A 23,010-nucleotide genomic window follows, 5' to 3' on the forward strand; every position below is an offset into this window, starting at 1 on the left:
TTTTCCTTGTGTATTTGGATATTTACTGTTATTTTGAAATGTTGGTAGATTGTCTTCAGTAATGCAGCTGATGGGGTTAAAAAGGCAGAATTATTCATTACGGCATGAAGAATCTAATGTGACAACTTAGTTCTTTTTTCTTTGTATTCTATTTGCTTATTGATTAGAATGAAGGCCAAAGTACATATTCATTCTAGTTTCATAACCAAGTGAAATAATAACAGTTCTGTTATTTATCAATCACTTACTGTGTGCCATGCACTGTACTAAACATTAGGGTTAATACAGTGCAATCAGATCAGACACAATGCCTATCCCACACAGGTTTCATAGTCCAAGGGGGAGGAAGAACAGGTATTTAATCCTCATTTTGCAGAACTGAGGCACAGAGAAGTTAAGTGACTTGCCCAAGGCTATGGCCAGGACTATGAATTAGAATCAGTTCTTTCCTATCCACTTCTACTGCCTTTTGTCTATAAGCAGTAAATTGAAGACGGGTCTTCACAGACAAAGTATTTGAACTGCATAGTCAATCTAACAAGAGGGCTCTAGTAATAAAATCTATTCTGTAATCTGTATTATCAAGGTTGATCATCTGTAGGCATTGAATGAACCAGATCATTGAAATCTTCACTTCCTTTTGGCTATGATGACCTTGCTGCAATTTTTTTTCTCATTTGCACACCATCGCCATCAGAAAAAATAATTTTTTTTTTACTCTAATGGGGCACTTGGGGGCTAAATCTTTGAACCAAAAACCTCAAAGCAGGTGTTTTGTCTGGGTCCTTTTTCATTTGTACTCTTGTGTACTTTAAAAATGAATATTTTGAAGAATAAACCTTTCTTGCTCAGCCTTAAGGGTTTCTGGCTCCTGGTGTAATGGTGTTCCAAACTTTTCAGTCAACCAGGAGTCAGGATTTCACTTGGTTGAAAAAGACAGAGATCATCATGGCAATAGCTGAACATCGTGGCATATAGACATGAATGTAGAAGAAACCAAAAACCCCATCTTCTGAGAAGAACAAATATCTCCCCTTAGATTTGGCTACTCAGTCAATTTTCAAAACCATTCATTGCCTCTTGGAAAATAGGATTGACCTTTGGATCCCTTTCTCCTACCTCTTGCAAAAGAAGTAATAATGATGGTGTTTATTAAGCACCTACCGTGTGCCAAGCACTGTTCTAAATCATGTTCTTAGCTAAAAAAAAAAGTGTCCATGGGCTCCTCTTCTTTACACACAGTAACTGCTCATGGCCCAAACAAGTCTATCGCTGAAGAGTAGCTAAGAGATTCTTATTTGAAGTAAAGTAGCATGTGGTGCCAGTAACACAAAGGCAGATTTAAAAAATTCCGTAGTTGACCGGTATTAAAATAGAATCCATTGGGTGGCTTCCAGGCCCTGAGTATATTTCAGTTTTAATTGCAAATCCCAGTCATAAAGAAGTGAACACTAAGCAATAAAACACTTTTTCAATATGTTCCACAATTGTGGAGCCAGCTACTTCTCTCTGTTAGGGAGATTAAGACCCCAAGTTCAAAACTCCTTACTTCATATCTTCTTATTTCATATTGCTTTTTCTTAAATTATATTTTACAGCCACCAACATATTAGCAAGGCTCTTGAGGCTACATTTTCCAAAAGTAGTTTCTAAATCGTGCATGTAATTGCAAATTAAACAGTAGCCAATTGCCTACAATGTGCACTCTATTGTATGGGCAATTTCTAAATGATTTAGTTTCTGGAGAGCTCTGTGTGTGAAGGTTGTGGAGAAAAATGAGAGTTTGCTTGAAGTTTTATGAAATGAAGACATATATGACAACTTGTACTCTGAAAAGTAGTTACCCACTGGGAAGGGGGAAACAGGGGAAGTGTATACTTACAAGCATTAGTCATTTTAAGCAGCGTCTCATGTACTTATCCCTTTTCCTTCCTTTTATCTGTAAATTATTTCAGTGCCTATCCTCCCCACTCTATTTAAAGCTCCTTTGCACACAGGAATCATTTCTACCGTCTCTGTTGTATTTTCCTAAACTCTTAGTACAGTGGTCCGCAGACAGTTCTCAATGGATGCTCTCACTTGATTTTTAATAGTGTTGCCATAATGCATATTTTCATTATGCATTTTGGATAGAATGGCATTGCCAAATTTGGTAATTGTTCTGGCAACTTCTGTCTGCATACATTGTATTGTCCTCTCCCAAGCGTTAGTACCGTCCTCTGCCCACAGTAAGCATTCAATAAATACCATTGTCTGATTGATTACATTCCGATGCGAAAGTGCCTGGGTCTCTAGACTGTAAGCTCATTTTGGGCATGGAACGTGTCTGCCAATTCCATTGTATTGTTCTCTCCTAAGTGCTTAGTACAGTACTCTGCATGTAGTAAGCACTCAATAAATACCATTGATGATGATGTCAGACCCAGCTGAATATGATACAGGGATTTCAGGAACACAATCCTTGCATTGTGGCAGAAGTGATTGTGGCAGAAGTGATTGTAGCTTGTGTTGTTTTGGTCAAATGATAGGTCTTGGGAATGCATTGATCCGCTTTACCTTATTTCCCATAGGAAGTTGTACTCTGCTTAGTACACGGGCCTGAGGGTCAGAAGGACCTGGGTTCTAATTCAGCTCTGCCACTTGTCTGCTGAGTGACTTTGGTCAAGTCACTTCTCTGTGCCTCGTTTACCTCATCTGTAAAATGAGAATTGAGACTGCGAGCCCCTTATGGGGCAGAGACTGTGTCCAACCTGATTGTCTTGTATCTACCCCAGTACTTAGTACAGTGCCTGGCACACAGTAAGCGCTTTAACAGATACCACTACTGTTGTTATTATTATCATTATTTTTGTTACTCTTTTACATAACATTATTACTATGGAACTGATTAAGAGGAGTAAACAAAATCCAACAATAGTCGTAGCAGCATTAATTGAATGCCTGTGTTCACTATATTAGGTACTTGGGAAGTACAGAATATAGAAGTGATACATTTCTCTGCCCACAAGGAGCTTACATTCTAATGGGATAGAAAGTCAGTGTCCTCACTGACCCATTAGCATTCAGCCGATCAATGATATTTATTGAGCATATACTCTGTGCAGAGCACCTACTAAATCCTCGGGGAAGCTCATAATAATGATGGCGTTTTTAAGCACTTAGTATATGCCAAGCAGTGTGGCCTACAGCACAGGCCTGGGAGGCAGAGGATCTCTGTTCTAATCCCGGCTCTATCATTTGCCAGCTGTGGGACCTTGGCACTCCTCCGTGCCTCAGTTGACTCCTCTATAAAATGAGGATTCACATCCCGTTCTCCCTCCCATTTAGTCTGTGAGCCCCAGGTGGGACAGGGACTGTGCCCAACCTGATTATTTTGAATCTACCCCAGTGGCTAGTACGGTGCTTGGCATGCAGTATGTAAGAAACAAATGCTCATCATCATCAAGCACTGTGAGAAATATTATGGTAGTTGCATGATAATTAGATTGGGCACAGTCCTTGTCCCACTCTGGGCTCACAGTCTAAGGGAGAGGGAGAACAGGTATTTTATCCTAATTTCACAAATGAGGTAATTAAGGCACAGAGCAGGTAAGTGGCAGAGCTGGGACTAGAACCACAGAGTCCTGACTCGCTGACCCATGCTCTTGACATTGAGGCTACCCTTCCTTGTCGGAAGCAAAACACTTAGTCCCCGCTCCTCTCAAGGAGCTTACGGTCTTAAGAATCAGTTATTTTAATGTCCCTTTCCTTTGTTCACCTCATATTTCGGGGAGTGCTGGTGCTGAGCCAGGAGGTTTTTTAAGACCGTAATACTTACCGGATGGAGATCTTGTCTTCCTCATGGCCGCAACGCTGGAACATTTGGTCTGGGGGCTCGGGGGGGTGCACTTAGGGCTGTAGGGGAGGGCGCTCCTTCTTTGCCTCTAGACTGTAAGTGCTTTCCTATCGATTGTAAGCTCCTTGTGGGCGGGGAGCATGTCTATCAACTCTGTTGTATTCTCCCAAGTGCTTCATACAGGTGCTCTGTACACAATAAGTGCTCAGTAAATACCATTGAGTGATTGCTGGTTCATGGCTCCCTGATACACTGTCACCCCATGGTCCAGTAAGATGCAGGGGCCAAGCCCACCCCAGACTCCATTCTATTCTGGATAGCATCCCAGGCAAACGTACAATACATTTTTTCTTCGGTCACCTTGGCTTTTTACCAAAATGGAAGCAGACTGCACACTGGGCAAGCTTCCACAGATTGAGGCTCTGCCAGAAGTGGAAATTACCATGGAAACTTTAATGGAGATGGGTTAGGAACAAGAGCAGAATTTTATAATGACTTGGCCTTCTTCCTTCCCCCCACCAAATGGTTTGATTTCTTTCCTCTTTATCTTCTCTAGACACTTGATTGATTTGTTTGGCCAGTGCCCTTTAACCTATTTTTACTTCCTTCAGTCCTTTCTTTTTTAATATGAGTAAGCAGTCAGGCAATTCTCTTCTATCCAGTTGCTGCAGTAATGCACTGGTCTTTGGATGCAGTTTATCACGGGTTCCCCTTGGAAAGTATACCTAGGTATTTTATCATAGGCCACGGTAACTCCTTGGAAATTACCATGTCAATTGTATTTCCCCTGAAAATATCGCCCAGGGTATTCTGTGGCAACGTTTGGCTCAGCACCAATGCTCCATTAAGCTGGAAATACTGTATCTACCGCCCCACGTTACATGGTATTTGGGGATTTGCTGTGTGACAAGGTGACCCCGAGGTTCGCTTGTCACCAGTCCTTGCTGCCACTCACTAACACAAAGGCAGTCACTTCAAACTCTTGTCCCCAGACAGTCCTTCTGACTAGAACTAAAGTGGGAGGTTTGAAAGGTTCATGTTTAATTCAAGATTTATGCTGCTATTTGGGAATCAGCATTGTCTTTCAAACCCTGTGCCCTCCTTTCTAAAGCGCTCACCTTTAAAATATTCTACATTCTGGACCTGCTAATGCCCAGAGGTGCAAAAATGTTCACGTGTGCACGTGCGCACACACACAAAATGTCAAGTGCAGAGACAGCAGGTTTAGAACTGGACTCTTTCCATTCCTTTACCATAACCCCAAAGTGACTCTGAAATGTAAATCTTGGCCTTCGAGAACTTTGAAGTTTCCTTGAAGGACTAATGTCTCTTTTCTCTTGTTCTGAGACAAGTGCAGTTTTCTTACCCAAAACAAACCCCAAGGACCTCTCTGCAGTCTGCAGGTATTCTTTGGTGCTGAAATTGAAGGGAGGATCCATGGTCTGACCAGGAAGTAATCTGAATTGTGGCTGTAAGAAATCTAAATGACTCCTCCCATATAACAGATGGTTTGGGTGAGGTTAGATGAGTTAGAACCGGAAGTGGAAAGAGCCACAGATGGTAGAAAGAAGGGAGTGATGACTTAAGAATTTGAGGCCGCTGGAGTGAGGGAGGTGGGGGAGGTGTGTGTGTGTGGGTTTTCAGCCCAAAGTTTGCTCCAGGCAGTACTCCACAGAACTCTTCCTTCTACCATCAACAAAAAAGCCAGAATTGTGAGATTGTGTGACACCGTGCCTCACTTCAACCTTATATTAGAGATGTTAAATAGGGGAAAGACTGATTAAGACCCATCACCAGATTCTCCAAGACACCAGTGGGAGGGAACTATTTTTCCCAGACCCCTCTAGGATGTGAGCTCGTTGTGGGCAGGGAATGTGTCCGTTCATTGTTGTCTTGTACTCTCCCAAGCGCTTAGTACAGTGCTTTGCACACAGTAAGCACTCAATAAATATGATTGAATGAATGAATGAGTGAATGAGGAAAGGGTTGCACTTTGAGGCTTGTGGAAGGTTTGCCCCTGAATTTCTCAGGAGCATTCAGTCCATTCTGAGGAGTCTGGGAACACTTCTGGTCATGTGGTACAGAGTTATAGGGTTGACATTATTCTGGGATCTACACAGCAAACCTCCTGACACTATTTCCTCCAGCCCGTACATAATTTCATGGAACAGCAAAGGCGCTTAAGGTGCCGTTGGTGGTGAATGAAGGTTTACTGGGTTTCCATTCAGAGAGTATTTGAGCAACTATTACCTTTGGATACCCCCACTATAGGAAGATTAAGAGGAATTTGATATCTCTGTTGATGTTGGCCTAATCACAGTGGTTTCTCTGAGTACTATAATTTGCTCACTATTCATTTTTTCACATGAAACCTTTTATGCTGCTTTAGTAAAGATAGTGTTTTTGTTAAAATTAAAACAGGATTTTCCAAAATGTTTTTAAACTTTGCAGAACATTATACATCCATGGTCACACCAAGTCGGATTTCACAGTCTGGCATGCTGCAATTGAAAAAGCAGCAGGTACAGATGGTAATGCATTACAAGACCAGCAGCTCAGCAGAAATGACGTTCCCATTATAGTGAACAGCTGCATAGCATTTGTTACACAGTATGGTAAGTGTTGTGGAGCTCTTCTCCGTCTCACCGAACTCACTGGATCATTCTTCTAGTCTCTCAGCATTGTCTCTCTTGGATTGAATTAAAGCCGTTTATTTTCTAGATTACACCACAGTCATCAGAACATCATCCCTGTCCCACATTCTGTCCCTGTCCCAGCTTTGATATACTCATTCAGAATATGAATTTCGCCAGCCTAATTTTGTTTGGGGTTTTGTGTTGCTAAGTGTTAGGTACACTGAAACGTTTCCCCAGAGTGTGGTGCAAGTAGCGTAGCATTTGTTAGCTTAGTAGTTTTTATTAATAGTATTATTATTTTATTATGGTGTTTGTAAGCACTTACTGTGTGTCAAGGACTGTTCTAATCCCTGGGGTAGATACAAGTTAATCAGGTTGGATGCAGTCCCTGTCCAATATAGGGCTCAGAGTCTATGTAGAAAGGAGTATTGATCCTCTATTTAGGAAATGGAAACATAAAAAAATTAAGTGACTTGCCCAAGGTCAAAGAGCAGGCAAGTGAAGGACCTGGGATTCCAGGTCTTGTAACTCCCAGGCCCATCCTCTTGCCCATCCTCTTTCCACTAGGCCACACTGCTTTCAGTAGAACACATGGTCCTTAACACTTAACAACACACTGTACAAGCTCCATCTGGCACAAAAGAGGTTAATTATACAGCTCTTAAAGCCAAGACAAAGGCAGGAATGAGTGAGAATGATTTTCTTTAACCTCGGGGCACCCCTTTGCCCAAGTGCTACACCCAAGATAAGAGTGTTAAGTTTCATCTAGAGCAGTGAGAAGTTATTTGCCAGGGGAATTTTTTGATGAACTGTTTCTGATACAGTAAGCTACAGACTTGGGCATGGTATCATGGGGCAGGGAGTTAAAGACTGATGAGGCATCTCCAATTTATTCAGGGTCTGATGATTCTACTTCCAAGTCAGCCTCTCTTCTCCTTGTTCCCAAGCTGACAGTTAAAATATTCCCCAGTGTTCTCAGATGGTGTAGATGTCCTTTCTCTTATATATTGGCTCATTTCTTTAGCTGCAATGCCTTAAGAGTGGATCAAAGAATTAATGTGATGGATCCATTCCTACAATTATTGCTTTTGGTATCCCCTTTCAGAAACCCAAGACGTCCTAGAGAACAGAGTTTATATTTGCCATGAGTTTGGGTAATCGATGAGGGAATGCACTGATGCACTGCAGGAAATTTATTTTAGAAGGAAACTTGATTCATGATCACTAGCCCTTGCGTGGATACTCTGTGTTTATGGGTTTCTATGCAATTCAGAAGGGTACCAAGCTAGAGTGCAAGTAGAGCATAAATTCAGACTCTTCAAGGAAGCCAAACTGCCCGTCCACCCTGAATCCTAGAAATAGCATGTCCAAGGGGTGGCTGGAAGGACACCCGAAAACATGAGTAATGAAGCTTGGACAACTGCATGTGTCCATGGGAAACTGAGGTCCAGATAGACTTTCCCAGGATACCAGAGCAGGTCGGCGGCAGAGCTGGGATTCACGATTAAATCCCCTGACTGCCAGATCCATGCAGATTGCTATTTTTTCCCTTGAAGAATTTGTCTCTGACAGTGAAATTTGCCTGTGTGATGTGTATTTGTGTATATCACTGTGCAGCCCAATGTGGGGTCCCAGCCACATTGTGGTCCATCAAATTTGAATCTACGTATAAAGCAATATCACTGAAAGTCTTTGGAACTTTTGTCTAACACCCAGCCTTTTTTGCTTTCATCCTTTATTGGAGGCTTAGGGAGCAGGCACATCTATCAGCAGAATGGCGATCCATGTCGGGTCAATGAGCTCCTTGAAAGTTTCAAAAAGGATGCCAGGAGCTTCAAGTTGAGGGCTGGGAAGCATCAGGTGGAAGATGTGACGGACGTCCTGAAACGTTTCCTGGCTGACACAGATGATGCCCTTCTCACTAAAGAGCTCTATCCATATTGGGTCTCTGCACTAGGTAAAATATTCAGAAATTAAGAAATGGTGTATTTGGGTTTCTGCAGGCTCTCAGTAGAACTGTTTTCATTCTGTTACCTTTGATTTGGCCAGATGTGGGGAACTGTAAATAAACTCTTTCTGCAAAAGACTAGGTGGGCTAGAGTGAGGAGAATTTATCATTTTGAGAAATAGCATTTTTGGTTCATAGCAAATCATGGCCGCACCATGTTATGGTCGGTCTGTCTTTCTGCTTAATCATTGCTTCCTGAGTCAGTTCAAAGAGATCCATTTAACAGCCTCAGATATATGATTTTATCCATGCAAGACATCACAAATGACCTTTTCAGAGAGAAAAAAGAGTGGCAGCTGCCTGTTGAATTACAGAATCTTCAATAGGGACAAAGTTGCTCAGAGAAACCTCTTTAAGTTGTTGAGACATGATATACAGTTTCAAATACTGCATGGCTCGAAAACCCTACCCTATTTTTCACATTAGAAAGCAAAATGACCAACTTCAAAATTCTTCTCACTGATGGAGAGATGTTAACAGTAGGTACCTGGAATTTCAGAATTTCCCCTCCTGGTGGGAAAAATCATTTGGTTGAACTCTTTTCTGTGTGTGCTGACTCTTGACTGTTAAGCTCCGTTTGGGCAGGAAATGTGTCTTCCAGCTCTGTGTTATTATATCCAGTTCACAAGCTCCTACTTCAGTGCTATGCACAGGGTAAGTGCTCAGTAAATGCCAATGATTGACTGAAGGATATGTGTTGTCTGGCGCTGGGAAAAATCCAGATTGTTTATTGCAGGGAAGCAAGTGAAAGTCGAAGCCAACCCTATTGTTTTTTATATTGTCTTTTCTTTGTGTTTTGCATTTGTCAAGTACTTACTGTGTGCCAGGCACTGTACTAAGTGCTGAGGTAGATAAAAAATCAATCAGGTTGGACACAGTCCCTGTCCCACATAGGGCTCTCAGACTTAACCCGCATTTACCCGGATGAGGTAATCGGAAGCCCAGAGAAGTGAAGTGGACTTATCCAAGGTCACACAGCAGACAAGTGGCAGAGCTGGGATTAGAACCCAAGTCCTTATGACTCCCAGGCCTGGGGTCTCTTTACTAGGCCACTAGGTGTGAAGGAGCTGCTGTAGCTACGGTTGCTGTTAGGAAGAAGTTGTTGCAAGCTATGGGGTACAATTCATCAATTTGGATAATTACAGATTTTATTGTTTTATAATTTTTGATTATAATAATTGTGGTATATGTTAAGCTCTTGCTATACTACCCAGCGCTGTATGAAAAACTGGGGTAGATACAATACAATTCATCATTCAGTGGTATTAATAGAGCTCTTATTGTGTTCAGAGCACTGTACTCCGTTTATGGGAGAGTACAAGATAATAGAGTTGGTAGAAAGTATTCCTGCCCACAAGGGATTTTCAGTCTAGAGAAACAACGTGGCCTAGTGAAAAGAACACAGACCTGGGGTCAGAGAACCTTAGTTCTAACCTTGGTTCAACCCCCTGTCTGTGGTGTGACTGTGGGAAAGTTATTTAACTTCTCTGAGCCTCAGTTCCCTCGTTTGCATAATGGGGTTTCAATACCTATTCTCCCTTCTACTTAAATATTGTGTGCCCCATGTGGGACTTGATTATCTTGTACCTTAGCCCAGCACTTAGTGCAGTGCTTGGCACATAGCAAGCACTTAAGAAATACCACAATTATCTTTATCATTATTAATAGAGGGAGAGGCAGACATTACAATAAAATACAGAAGGGCGAAATAGAATGTAAGTGATGTGGGGCTGCAGGAAGGGTGAATATTAAGCATAGACTATTATTAGACTACTACAAAATATTAAGTGGTACAGACCTAAGTGCATAGGCCCCGTGGAAGGGAGGGTGCGTAGGGAAAAATAAGAGCTTAGGAAAGGCTTCTTGGGGGAAATGTAATTCCAGTAGGGTTTTGAAGTTAGGGAGAGTGATGGTCTATCAGAAATGAATCGGGGGGTAGTTCCAGGGCAGAGAAAGGATGAAGAGACAGACTAAAATGAGGTCCAGTGAGAAGGCTGGCTTTAGAGGAGTATAAAAGGTTTTTGTAGAAGGGGCAGAGGTGATTGAGTACCTTACAGCTGATAATGAGGAGCTTGTGTTAGATGTGGAGGTGGATGGGCAACAGCTGGCATTTCTTGAGGAGTGGGGAGATACGGACCCCTTTTAGTGAAAAATCATCTTGGCAGCAGAGCAAAGAAAGGCCTGGAGTGGGGAGAGACAGGAGGCAGGGACATCGGTGAGGAGGTTGAGGCAAGGTGGGATACGATAAATGCTTGGATCAGCAAGGTAGCCATTTGAATGGAGAGGAGGGGACAGGTTTTAGAGACATTGTAAAGGCAAACCATGAAGGATTTGGTGACAGACTGAATATGCAGGTAGGATGAGAGAGATGAGTTGAGGGTGATGCCATGTACAGGCTTCCAGGAGGTGGGAGGTAGAAGGAGGAGCCGGTAAACACTGAGGCGGAGCGGTGGCCAGAGAGAGAGGAGGACAACCAGTAGAGGACAGTGTCAGTGAAGCCAAGATTAGCTAGTGTATCCTGGAGAAGAGGGTACTCCACTGTGTCAAAGGCAGCTGAGAGGTTGAGGATGGAGTAGAGACCACTGGACTTGGCATGAAGAAGGTCGTTGGTGACCTTAAAGAGGACAATTTCCATATATTAGAGGGGAAGGAAGCTAGGTTGCCACGTGTCAGAGAATTAGAGAGGGAATGGAGGTAACTAGTTTAAGCAGTTTGGAAAGGAGAGGTAGGAGGGAGATGGGGTGATCACTGCAGGGTGTGGTGGGATCAAGGGAGGGTTATTTTAGAATAAAGGATGCATCGGGCAGTGGCATGGCCTAGTGGGTGGAGCACGTGCCTGGGAGTCGAAGGAGTTGGATTCTAATCCCAGCTCTGCCACTTGTCTGCTGTGCGGACTTGGCCAAGTCTCTTAACTCCTCTTTTGCCTCAGTTACCTCATCTATAAAATGGGGATTAATACTGTGAGCCCCATGTGGGACTTGGACAGTGTCCAATCTGAGTAGCTTGTATCTACCACAGCGCTCTGTGCAGTAACTTGGACAGAGAAAGTGCTAAAGTGCCGTTAAAAAGAAACACAAAAAATAGGGAGTGTTTGAAAGCAGTGGGGAAGGAACCATTGGAAACTGAGTGGTTGAAGTTGAACAAATGCAGTCCCCGGCCCACATGCTTTACTCTATAAAATTCTATTTCTTTTCTAAGGTTTTTAAGGGGCTATTTGGAATCTAGGCAATTGTTTCTCAAATCGCTCTCTCTTTTCTTACACTGCCTCCTATCTTGACCCCTCTCCTTCAGAAACAGGTGTCCCTCTTCCCCCACAACCCATTTAGGGAAGCGATTAACTATTTCAGGCAACCACAGCATCGTTTACTATATCACTGCTCCGATGTCCCTGAATAGTACCAAAGTGCCGGAAAATAATTCCAACTCCCAGAGAATCAGCACTGCAGAACAACGGGCAGATTCTGGATGAGTACAGCGAGACTTAGTAATTTGATACTGGATAACTCCAAATAGCGTCCTGCTGAAAGGATAACCAACTAGGTAGAATTTTCCTCTTTGCCTGTTGGTCCCTAGGGGATGCTACATCATTCAAAAAGTGCACTTCACTTGGACAGCTCAAAGGATATCTTGTAAAAGAGATAGAAACCAGTGCTAAGCGGCTTTGGGAACCACTCTAATCACTTGTCAACGGAATGATAAGGAGAGACGGGACCTGAAAGCCAAGTAACTTTGCTGTTGCCATCTGCCCCTGTTGACCAATACAGGAAAACCGTCATTCTAAGCTACTGCTAATCTTTGGTGGCTGAAGAGCCCTGTGATGATTTTTTTTTTTAACAAATGTGGAATAATCAGGACCTGATTAAATTAAAACCCTATTCTATTGCCTTGTCTTTCACTGACTGGATTTCTTCAGTGTTCATTGTTTGAAGAAGCAGGTTTTTATCGGGCTTCTCCCCTGAAGTTCTTCTACAGTGAGAACTCCAACCAATCAAGTCAGTCAATCAATGGTATTTACTGAATACTGACTGGATGCAGAGCACTGTATTAAGTCCTTGGGAGAGTGCAATAGAGTAAGCAGACATGATTGCCCCTCCTATTATTTTCCTACCTCTCCAACCCCTTTATGTGGATTTATTCATCATAAAAGAACAAAAGGCAAGTTTGTGTCTCTCAAATGGGACTCCTCAAGTAGCCTGAGAATTCTAGGGCCAACAGTCGTGAGACATATCCCATGTTGGAGGAGGAAACCAAGCAAAATACATAAAGCTGATATGATCCCAAGGGCTGGCACACCTTTCCTACGTTTACTCGGAACTTGTATGGAAGGTCTGGATGTTTCAGGACAGGAACCAATACAACTTTGGGCATTTTGCAGCAATTTGAACATGAACATTTGAGTGTTTTTACCAATTCAAATATGCCGATGATCGAATCCTAACCAACGTGCAGTTGTTAATGCAGCAGTTTAATTTCGGGGTGACTCATCTCTTCCCTGTGGGGAGTCTGACTGGTCTGATAGGTGGTCCTGCGTGGTCGCCACCAACATTTTCTCTTTTTCAGACACCCAGGATGACAAGGAACGTGTGAAAAAATATGGAGCTTTTATACGCACCCTTCCTGTGGTCAACCGGGCCACACTGGCTGCTCTTATTGAACACCTTTACAGGTCAGGTTCTTGCAAACATTTTTTTTCTCTTTTTTAACAGTTTCCAGGGCAGTAGATATCATTCACTCTGCACTTGGCAGTTCAGTGGCTTTACTAACTTGTAATCAGCTGGTTGTTAATAGGAAATCTTCAGATTCCATTTCGGCCAGCTTTTGCTCCCAAATGAACTCCCTATTACTCTGCACTTGAATTTAAACAGCCATTGAGTTGATTTGGAAATCCAGCCACCAAATAACACGAATCAAGTTTCCAAATGAAGGAGAAAGAAAGATAAGGACCATCATGTAAGAAGCTACCTGATCTAGGCTGTAAAATAAACAAGCTTGTGGCTAGCAATTGTGGTATTATATATCTGCTCTGGACGTGTCTCACCTCACCGTATTACTGCCTGGGTCCAATATGGTCATTTTATACCTTTTCCAACACTTAACACAGTGCTTGGCAACCTTAGAAGTGCTTAACAATTATGATCAATAAAGCCACAGTTGCAAAGGTGGGTACACTTGGATTTGCACCCTTTATTCACCCCTCTCTCAGCCCCACTGTACTTTTATACATATTCATAATTTATTTATTCATATTTAATGTTTGTATCCCCCTCTAGACTCTAAATTCATTATGGACCTAGAACATGTCTACCAACTCTGTTGTTTTGTACTCTCCCAAGAGCTTAGTACAGTGCTCTGCACTTAGTAGTACAGAGTTAGTGCTAAATAACTACAATTGATTGACTGGTGATGGTTGGACTAGGGGGTTTTCTCATGGAATCAAACTACAAAGAACACACCCAAAGTTTCAGTTAAAATCCATCCATCAGCTGTGATGGATCCCACTAATTAATAAAATGATTTCTCTAGAAAAGACTTTCCAATATTGTATATGTACCATGAAGGGATAAGTGTTAATACTGAAGAGCCATGAGAAAACCTGGGCGAGGAGCTCTAAGAACTTTTTTTAGTCATTATTTGGGGAGCAAGTGTTTTGGCAGTTCCCCAAACCACTGAAAAGAAACCCACTAGCAGTGTTTAATAAACCCGATTATTGGTAATGGCTTCATCATGTTCAGTGAAGGCTGTAGGGTCTATCACGAATGAGAGGAGTTAAAATTGGATTTTTTAATTGGGGCTGCTTTACCTTTCAACAGGGTTCAGAAATGCTGTGAAATCAATCATATGAACTCTCACAGCCTCGCCATGGTGTTTTCATCCTACATGTTCCAAACAAAAGGACAAACAAGTGAAGAAGTCTCTGTTATCGAGGACCTGATTGACAATTACGTGGATGTCTTTGAGGTGTGTATTTCTGGCCCAGAGCTTAACTGATCATTGGCACTGCCTCTTGTGAACCACATCCCGGTTTCCCGGCTGATCGTGGATGAATGTGTCTCCTTTGATGGGCATGTCTTTTCTGAGTTTTTCAGAGTTTATAGAGTGAACCGACTCTTTCAAACTGTCGAAGTGATCACTCATTAAAGTTCAGGCTACTTTTGGTATTTACTTACCATCTGATATACCACAACTGGACAGAATCATTCCCATATATAGGATTTTTGGAAATTAGAGTGTGGGGTGGGGGGGAGGAGGGGCGGTGTGCGTGCATATTTTTGCAGTAATAATAATGATGGTATTTGTTAAGTGCTTATTATATGTCAAGAACTGTTCTAGTCACTGGGATAGATACTAATTGGGTTGGACACAGTCGACGTCCCACATAAGGTTCCTAGTTTGAGTCCCCATTTTATAGATGAGGTAAGTGAGCCTCAGTGAATAGACTTGCCCAAGGTCACACAGCAGAGAACTGGCAGAGCCAGGATTAGAATGGGACAGTGAATGAGGCTGCTGCTATTTCTTCACTGTCTTTTTTTTGTCACTACCCACCAAGTGACCCAGTTTGGGTCAGCTGGGCTGTGGCAGGGCTGAGTCAGAGGATAGTGAAACTTGGACTAATAGAAAGAGCACAAGCCCGGGAATCAGAAGATCTGGGTTCTAATCTCTGCTCCACTGCTCGCCATTTGGGTGACCTTGGGCAAGTCACTTAACTTCTTTGGATCTTAATTTCCTTATCTGTAAAATGGAGATCAAATGTCTATTTATCCCCCTAGTCTGTGACCCCCATATTGGACAGGGTCTGTGTCCAACCTCATTATCTTGTATCTACTCCTGCCCTTAGCATCTTACCTGGCACATAGTAAAATGCTTAACAAAAATCATTATTAATAATGTTGGTATTTGTTAAGCGCTTACTATGTGCCGAGCACTGTTCTAAGCGCTGGGGTAGACATAGGGGAATCAGGTTGTCCCACGTGGGGCTCACAGTCTTAATCCCCATTTTACAGATGAGGGAACTGAGGCACAGAGAAGTTAAGTGACTTGCCCACAGTCACACAGCCAACAAGTGGCAGAGCTGGGATTCGAACTCATGAGCCCTGACTCCAAAGCCCGTGCTCTTTCCACCGATACAAGAGCATTGTAGGGGCTAGACAGGAAGACTATTTGGGGTGCCTAGTTGCCTGCCTTTGTACCCCTCCTCTTCCCCGGCTCACCTCCCAGACTGAGCTCCTCTTCTCCCTCTACTCCCTCTACCACCCCCCTTCACCTCTCCGCAGCTTAACCCTCTTTTCCCCCCATTTCCCTCTGCTCCTCCCCCCTCCCTTCCCATCCCCTCAGCACTGTACTCGTCTGCTCAACTGTATATATTTTCATTACCCTATTTATTTTGTTAATGAAATGTACATCACCTTGATTCTATTTAGTTGCCATTGTTTTTACGAGATGTTCTTCCCCTTGACTCTATTTATTGCCATTGTTCTTGTCTGTCTGTCTCCCCGATTAGACTGTAAGCCCGTCACATGGCAGGGACTGTCTCTATCTGTTGCCGACTTGTTCATTCCAAGCGCTTAGTACAGTGCTCTGCACATAGTAAGCGCTCAATAAATACTATTGAATGAATGAATGAACCTCCCCCTCAACTCCCGAGTTGCCCCCTTCCCCCACCAGACATTCTTGAGGCTGTCTGGGTGAGTGGAGTGTAGCCTCTGGCCTGTCTCCAGAGTCATTTGTGGCTTCAAACGCATGGGGAGAGGGTCGGGGGCCCAGCCTGAGGACAGAGGGCAATGAATGGAGTCATTGGCCACCCTGATTCATGCTGGACATGACTTTATAGGAGCGAGCCAACGTAAGATGATCCCCAGGGATGAGCTGGCATTGCACTTCCTACTGTACGCTCACCGGAACTAACCTAACTTGTGTTTTCACCAGATTAGAGAAGATCAAGTCAAACAAATGGACATAGAGAATAGTTTCATCACCAAATGGAAGGATACCCAAGTAAGTGGAACGAATCATGTGTTTGAAGAGAAAAATCATGCATTGTTGCCTACCCCTTCTCATCCACACACCAACTTGAATGGGACATTGTCTCATTCCTAAAGTCACACACTGTTAAATCACTCTCCATTCACAATGGGTCCAAGCTACCATCTCCCCCAAATTCCATTTTCCCTTCTTTCTCTGGAACTGTTCTTTCTACCCTTGCACTTGAATCTGTACCCTTTATTCACCCAACCCTCAACTCCCCAGCACTAATGTACTTATCTGTAATATATTTTAATGACTTTTTCCCCCTCTAGCCTTTAAACTCATTGTCTGCGGGGACTGTGTCTACCACCTCAGTTGTACTGTACTCTCTATGTGTCTCCTAGCTCTGTTGTATTGTACTCTCCCAAGCACTTAGTACAGTGATGTTCACACAGTAAGTGCTCAATAAATATTGAATTAATCGAACGAATGAAGTCATCCACACCACCGTCTTCACCGTCACCACTGCCATCCCTCCCTTCTGTTATCATCAGCAGATTGTTCATTCATCGCTTACTGTGTACAGAACACTGTACTAAGCACGTGAGAGAGTACAGTATAACCTTAAACAGACACATTCCCTGTCCACAATGAGCTCACACTCTACAGTGTTCGGCAACAGTATTTGTTCAAGCGCATGTGAAAGGTGTTAATCTTCAGATAGTCTTTCAGGTATTCCTATTTGGGCCCTACATAAGAGACCTGAGGCCAAGAAGTAGTTGGAGGGTTACATTAGCTCATGTGGCAGAATTTGAAAGATGTCACCATTATTGCCTTACTCCAGAGGAAAGTGGAGAGAGTTGACTTACTCATTGTGAGCTGTTAAAAATACCATAATTATTTGAATCATTAGAATAATGACTGTCGTACTTGTTAAGGGTTAACTAGTTGCCAAGCATCGTGGTAGATACAAATTAATCAGAAGCAGAAACAGCATGGCTTGGTGAAAAGAGCGTGGACTTGGGAGTCAGAGGTCATGGGTTCTAATCCCAGCTCTGCCACTTGTCAGCAGTGTGACTTTGGATAAGTCACTTATCTTCTCTGTGCCTCAGTTACCTCATGTGTAAAATGGGGATTAAGACTGTGAGCTCCACGTGGGACAACCTGATGACCTTGTATCTACCCCAGCGCTTAGAACTGTGCTTGGCATATAGCAAGCGCTTAACAAATGCCATGATTATTATTATCATTAATCAGATTGGTTATGGTCCCTCCCCCACACAAAGTTTATAGTCCGAGGATGAGGGAGAAGAGGTATTGAATACTTATTTTACAGATGAGGAAACTAAGACTCAGAGAAGTGAAGTTACTTGCTCAAGATCACACAGCAGGCAAGCGGTGGAGCTGGGATTAGAACTCAGAGTCTCTGATGTTCAGGGCCGGGCCGTTTCCACTAGGCCACAGAGCTTCTACACAATTACAGGTTCTCACCACTCTCCACTGTGGGACCAGATTGTAACTAAAGGTCTTTAGGACCAATTACTGGATATTAACATTGCCAGGGCCTATATTTGTAGGGGGGAAAAGAATCCATGCCTTCTATTTCCATAGCTGCTTCTGTTATTAATACCTCAAGATGAAAGCAATGCCGAGTCCCCTTTTTCTAGAAACCACCTGAGTCTTCTCTGAAATGCTTCTCAGACAATCTGTTTTCCTGCTCTATGGAGCTCACATCAACCACTTTTCATTTTCCTTCCCTCTGAGAGAACCATTTTTAACTGCTGCTTTAATTTTTGAAATACATTTTTTTCCACCTATAACTGTTGACACAAGCCCAGTGAAAATTGCAATAACAACTTCATCCTCATAACCCTCCTCACTCCAATATTTTTTCTGCACTGCCATCTAAAAGGGATGGAATGAACTGGAATATGATTTTTCTAAGCCTTTGGTGCCTGAATAATTAGGACAATTTTGCAGAAGTAGGTTTCTAATGGTTTCTTCCCAAGTCATTTCCATTTTCAGAGGAAAGCAGTCTTTCAAAATCTCCGCACCTCTATTTTGACCATCACTTGGTGTGATATATTTTCATTCTCCAGGGAAGCCCGTTTTTAAAAATCACAAAAATATTCTTCTTGGTTTCCCATGTTTTCTCGTTAATCTCCCCAGTACCCCATTTTGTATGTAGCCTCATCCTCCACTTTTTTTTTTTTTTTTTTTTTTATTTTTTTTTTTTTTTTTTTTTTTGTTTCTGGATCTGTCCTCGTTATAATTTACTGGACATTTCTATGCCAAATAATGACCCCGTGTAACTTATCACTTTAATGCTCGCCCACATATTAAATCAAAAGCATTAAAATGAAAAGTAGCCTTATTTTCCTCTCTTACAACCTGCACTATCAATTCATTGCTTTAATTTTTTCCCCCTGAAACTTTGCTCTATACAATTGTAGAATTCGTTATCATTTCCTTTAAAACAATTTACTTTCCCCTCTTTATTTTGTCATTTATGATCTTAAGTCAACTTTAGTCTACTTTATCATCTGATCTCATTGTTATGCATGTACTTACATCTCCTGCTTGGATCAGAAAGCTTCCGGAAGGGAAGGTTGAGGGGAGACCAGTTGGATTTTAGAGGCATTTATTCAGGTTTATTTTGTATCCACTTCTAACTCCTTCCAGTAAGATAGTATATTAGACCAGCAGAGTCCTGTATAGAGCTAGTAAGGTCCTGGAAGGAACTCAGATAAATCCTTGCTAGGCTTCACACTTGTCTGGTGCAGTCTGTTTTTGCTCCTAAGTTGTGCACCAAGCCGCTGTCCTACCAACTATCCCTTGTCCACATCCTCCCTGTGGCCTGAAACTCCCTTCCTCTTCAAATCCAACAGACCATCTCTCTCCCCATCTTCAAAGCCTTACTGAAATCACATCTCCTCCAAGAGGTCTTCCCTGTTTAGGCCCTTGCTTCCCTTATCCTTCCTTCTGCATCACCTAGGGAACTTGGTCTAGATATTCACGCCACCCCCGCAGCACTAATGTTCAGCAACTTTCTGTTCTGCTGTTTCTCCTATCTGTAATTTATTTTGCTATCTGCCTCCCATCTAGTGTGTAAGCTCCTTGTGGGCAAGGATCATGTCTATGATATCTGTTGTGCATTGTTATGCACACTAAGTGCTCAATCAATCAATGGGATTTATTGAATACTTACTATGTGCAGAGCGTTATACTAAGTGCTTAGGAGAGTACAACAGAATTAGCAAAATAAATAGCATTGATTGTGGTTCCCGGGCTTTTGTCTCAGGGTCCAGTGTAGTTACTTGAGGTGCAGGAGGTGGAGGATATATATAGGGGCTGGAAATAGGACCAGAAGTTGAACAGTGTTGCTAAATTGCAATCCCAGTCACTTCCCCCTCTCTGAGCCCTGGTTGTCGAGTGGGAGGGTCCTAAGACAGCACAGAGGATCAGATATCAACTCTTCGACTTTGAACATATCTTCTTCTTTCAGGTGTCCCAGGCCGGAGACTTGTTGATTGAAGTCTTTGTGGGAAGCAAGTCGCCCGATCTCAGTTCCATCATCAGGGTATGAACCAGGTCTGGGTGGGCCGAGAAGGAGGGGGACTCCTACCACTTGTTCATGGTCTTTCAAGTCCCCGGGAGGTCCCCCACAATTTTCTTGTATTCCAAAAAAGTTTGCCTGGCTGAAAGCTCCAAAGGTGGAAAGGGAAATAAAATGGAATCATTGTTTAATTCAAATTAATATGATTCAAATGTCATTTTTTGCCCTCTTTTGCCTCTTTGCTTTGCTATTATGGTTCCTAGGAAAAGTTGGAGTTTAACTCCAGGTGCTGACCCCTGTACTTAGAGTGCGCAGAAAGTGAAAGCTTCTCAAAGGGGACATGGAGAGTGTCTACCAACTCTATTGTATTCCTCGAAATGCTTAGTACAGTGCTCTGGAGACAGTAAGCCTTCAGTGAATACCATTTATGGATCGGTTGGTTTAGGATTCGACAGTGATTCAATCCTCTAGTACAAAACAATTGATCTTCTCCCAGTGGAGCAAAGCTATAGAATTGACCCTCCTCTTGAAGCCCTATTCTGCCAGAAGCTGCCTGCCTTGCTCGGTTCCCAAGATTATTCCATATTCCAGCATGCAGTCGTCGGCAGTTCCGGCTGGACTCTGACTCCTTTCCAGGCCATGTTGGCCCAGTTGTCATGCTGAGGTCTGTCGGAGACCAAACAGGCTGGGGAAATCCCAGTTTCTTGTTGGAGTTCAGAGTGATGAAAGTCAGCCAGCCAAATGGAAAATTGCATTTCCCTGCTCCCAGTTCCCCTTGTATTTGTGACTAGCCTGCCCCTCCTCACTCCCTTTCTGACTGGACAGTATTCACAGCCTGGTGGGTTCTTCATTCATTCAGTTGTATTTATTGAACTGAAGCCCAGAGAAATGAAGTGACTTGCCCAAGGTCACATAGCAGACAAGTGGCAGAGCCAGGATTAGAACCAGGTCCTCTGTCTCCCGGACTTGTGCTTTTTCCACGAGTTCATGCTGCTCCTCTCTGCTGCCCTGAAGCCAGTGATCGCACCGAAGTGGGGAACCATAGAACAAGGAGTGGGCCTCTGCTACCGGCTTTAGAGACCAAGCATTGCCCTCTCTTCCTCTTTCTCTAAATAGACGCCCTTTGTCTTTCAGATATCTCCTGTCACAGAGGCAGAAGAGCTAACCAATGACGTGATGGCCATCAAAAACATCGTCCCTACCAAGGGGGATGTCTGGGCGACGTTTGAGGTCATCGAAAATGAAGAACTAGGTCAGTGACTCCGGTGGGGTTGGGGTCTTTTTGGAGAGTACATCCTTTTGGAGAAATCAGTAAGGAGGGACTTGGTCCCTGTGGCTGCTCTGTACTCTCCTGCTTAGTGAAGGCATAACCATTTGGAAAAGTGACTCTACTTCATTATGCAACCAATGCACCACCTCTTCCGTATAATCCCTCCCTGCAGCATGGCCTGGTGGAAATGGGGATGAAGACTGTGAGCCCCACGTGGGACAACCTGATTACCTTGTATCCCCCAGCGCTTAGAACAGTGCTTTGCACACAGTAAGCGCTTAACAAATACCACCATTTATTTATTTTAGAAGAGTGAAGGGATGTCTAAGGTGACACAGCGGACATGTGGCAGAGCTCAGAACCTCTGACTCCTAGGCTTGTGCTCTTGGCCCGTAGGCCATGCCACTTCCCTGCTCATTCTCCTTCATGTGCCCATGTGAGAAGGAGCCCCGCCGCCCCCCACCCCTGCCCCAGCTCAAAGACTTCTCACTCCCCTGTGCAACTTGGCTGTGATTTTTCCTCTCCTCCTGGTCCTTCTCTCCAACGTTTTCCCTGGCCAGAGAGTTGGAGGAATTGAAGGTGTAAATTGGCTTGAGCAGCTCTGAGGGCAAGAGTGAAGCTTGCTAAGGATGCCAATTGCCATTTAAGATCCAAGGTTGGTGGGAGCAAAGAGCCATTTGTATCTTGCCTGCTTGGCTCTGAAACTCCCAGATCTTCATTGCTTTTGTCCTTGCTTGTTAAAACTGCCCTCTAGTATATTTCTTCTCTTCTTAATCTGAAAGAAAAGAGAAAAATATTAACTTCAAGGGTTAAAACTGGATACAGCATGGTCTAGTGGAAAGAGCTCAGGCCTGGGAGTCAGAGGACCTTGATTCGAATCCCAGCTCTGTTACTTATCTGCTGGATGACCTTGAGAAAGTCACTTAACTTCTCTGAGCTTGTTACCTCATCTGTAAAAGGGGATTAAGAATCTGAGCAACCTGATTACATTGAATCTACTCCAGTGCTGAGTACAGTGCCTGGCACATAGTAAGTGCTTAACAATTAGCATTTAACACCCCCCCTCCAAAAACAAGCAAACAAACAAAAAAAGCAAACCCCTGCAAGGTTGAAATTGAAGCTTCGGAAGTCAGCAGTGGGCTGCAGGCATTCAATTTAGAAATTCCAATTCTCTTGAGGCTCCTTGGTTCATCTTGTACTGTGAGCCCCCTGTGGGACAGGGATTATGTCTGACCTGCTTATATCATAGCCATCCCAGCTCTTATTAAGTGCTTAACAAGTACCATTTAAAAAAAGAAAAAGGAAAAAAAAGGCAAATGCTTAAATTCATCATGCATAAGGTTTGCAGGCATTTAGGGTTAACACTTCCATTTGCTGGAGTTTGTTGCCCCAGTGGATGAGAAGCAGCAGGATGTAGTGGATAGAACATGGACCTGGAAGTCAGAAGGACCTGGATTCTAATACTAGCTCTGCAATGTGTCTACTCTGTGACCTTGGGCAAGTCACTTCACTTATCTGTGGCTCAGTGACCTCATCTATAAATGGGAATTAAGTCTGTGATCCCCATGTGGAACAGGGACTGGTTCCAACCTGTTTAAGCTTGTATCTAGCCAAGGGCTTAGTATAGTACCTGGCACATAGTAAGTGCTTAACAACAACCATTAAAAAAAAATGACTGGACTTTCCCAGGATTGAGTATTCATTTATGCCAGTTCATTTATGCCAATGTCACTGGCAAGTGGC

The 23,010-nt window shown here is 43.2% G+C and overlaps 1 protein-coding gene across 1 annotated transcript in view; it reads left to right on the plus strand.

Annotated features, from left to right (window-relative positions):
• ARAP2 (ArfGAP with RhoGAP domain, ankyrin repeat and PH domain 2) overlaps positions 1 to 23,010 on the plus strand; it is a 167,341-nt gene that overhangs the window by 112,142 nt on the left and 32,189 nt on the right. Inside the window, exons 21-27 of the mRNA XM_029083452.2 lie at positions 6,287 to 6,450; positions 8,216 to 8,428; positions 13,040 to 13,145; positions 14,290 to 14,437; positions 16,403 to 16,471; positions 19,947 to 20,021; positions 21,132 to 21,249. Of these exons, the coding sequence (XP_028939285.1) occupies positions 6,287 to 6,450; positions 8,216 to 8,428; positions 13,040 to 13,145; positions 14,290 to 14,437; positions 16,403 to 16,471; positions 19,947 to 20,021; positions 21,132 to 21,249 (893 nt within the window). The remainder of the gene's footprint in view (positions 1 to 6,286; positions 6,451 to 8,215; positions 8,429 to 13,039; positions 13,146 to 14,289; positions 14,438 to 16,402; positions 16,472 to 19,946; positions 20,022 to 21,131; positions 21,250 to 23,010) is intronic.

The sequence above is a fragment of the Ornithorhynchus anatinus genome, chromosome 18, assembly GCF_004115215.2.
Source record: "Ornithorhynchus anatinus isolate Pmale09 chromosome 18, mOrnAna1.pri.v4, whole genome shotgun sequence".
NCBI classification, from domain to species: domain Eukaryota; kingdom Metazoa; phylum Chordata; class Mammalia; order Monotremata; family Ornithorhynchidae; genus Ornithorhynchus; species Ornithorhynchus anatinus.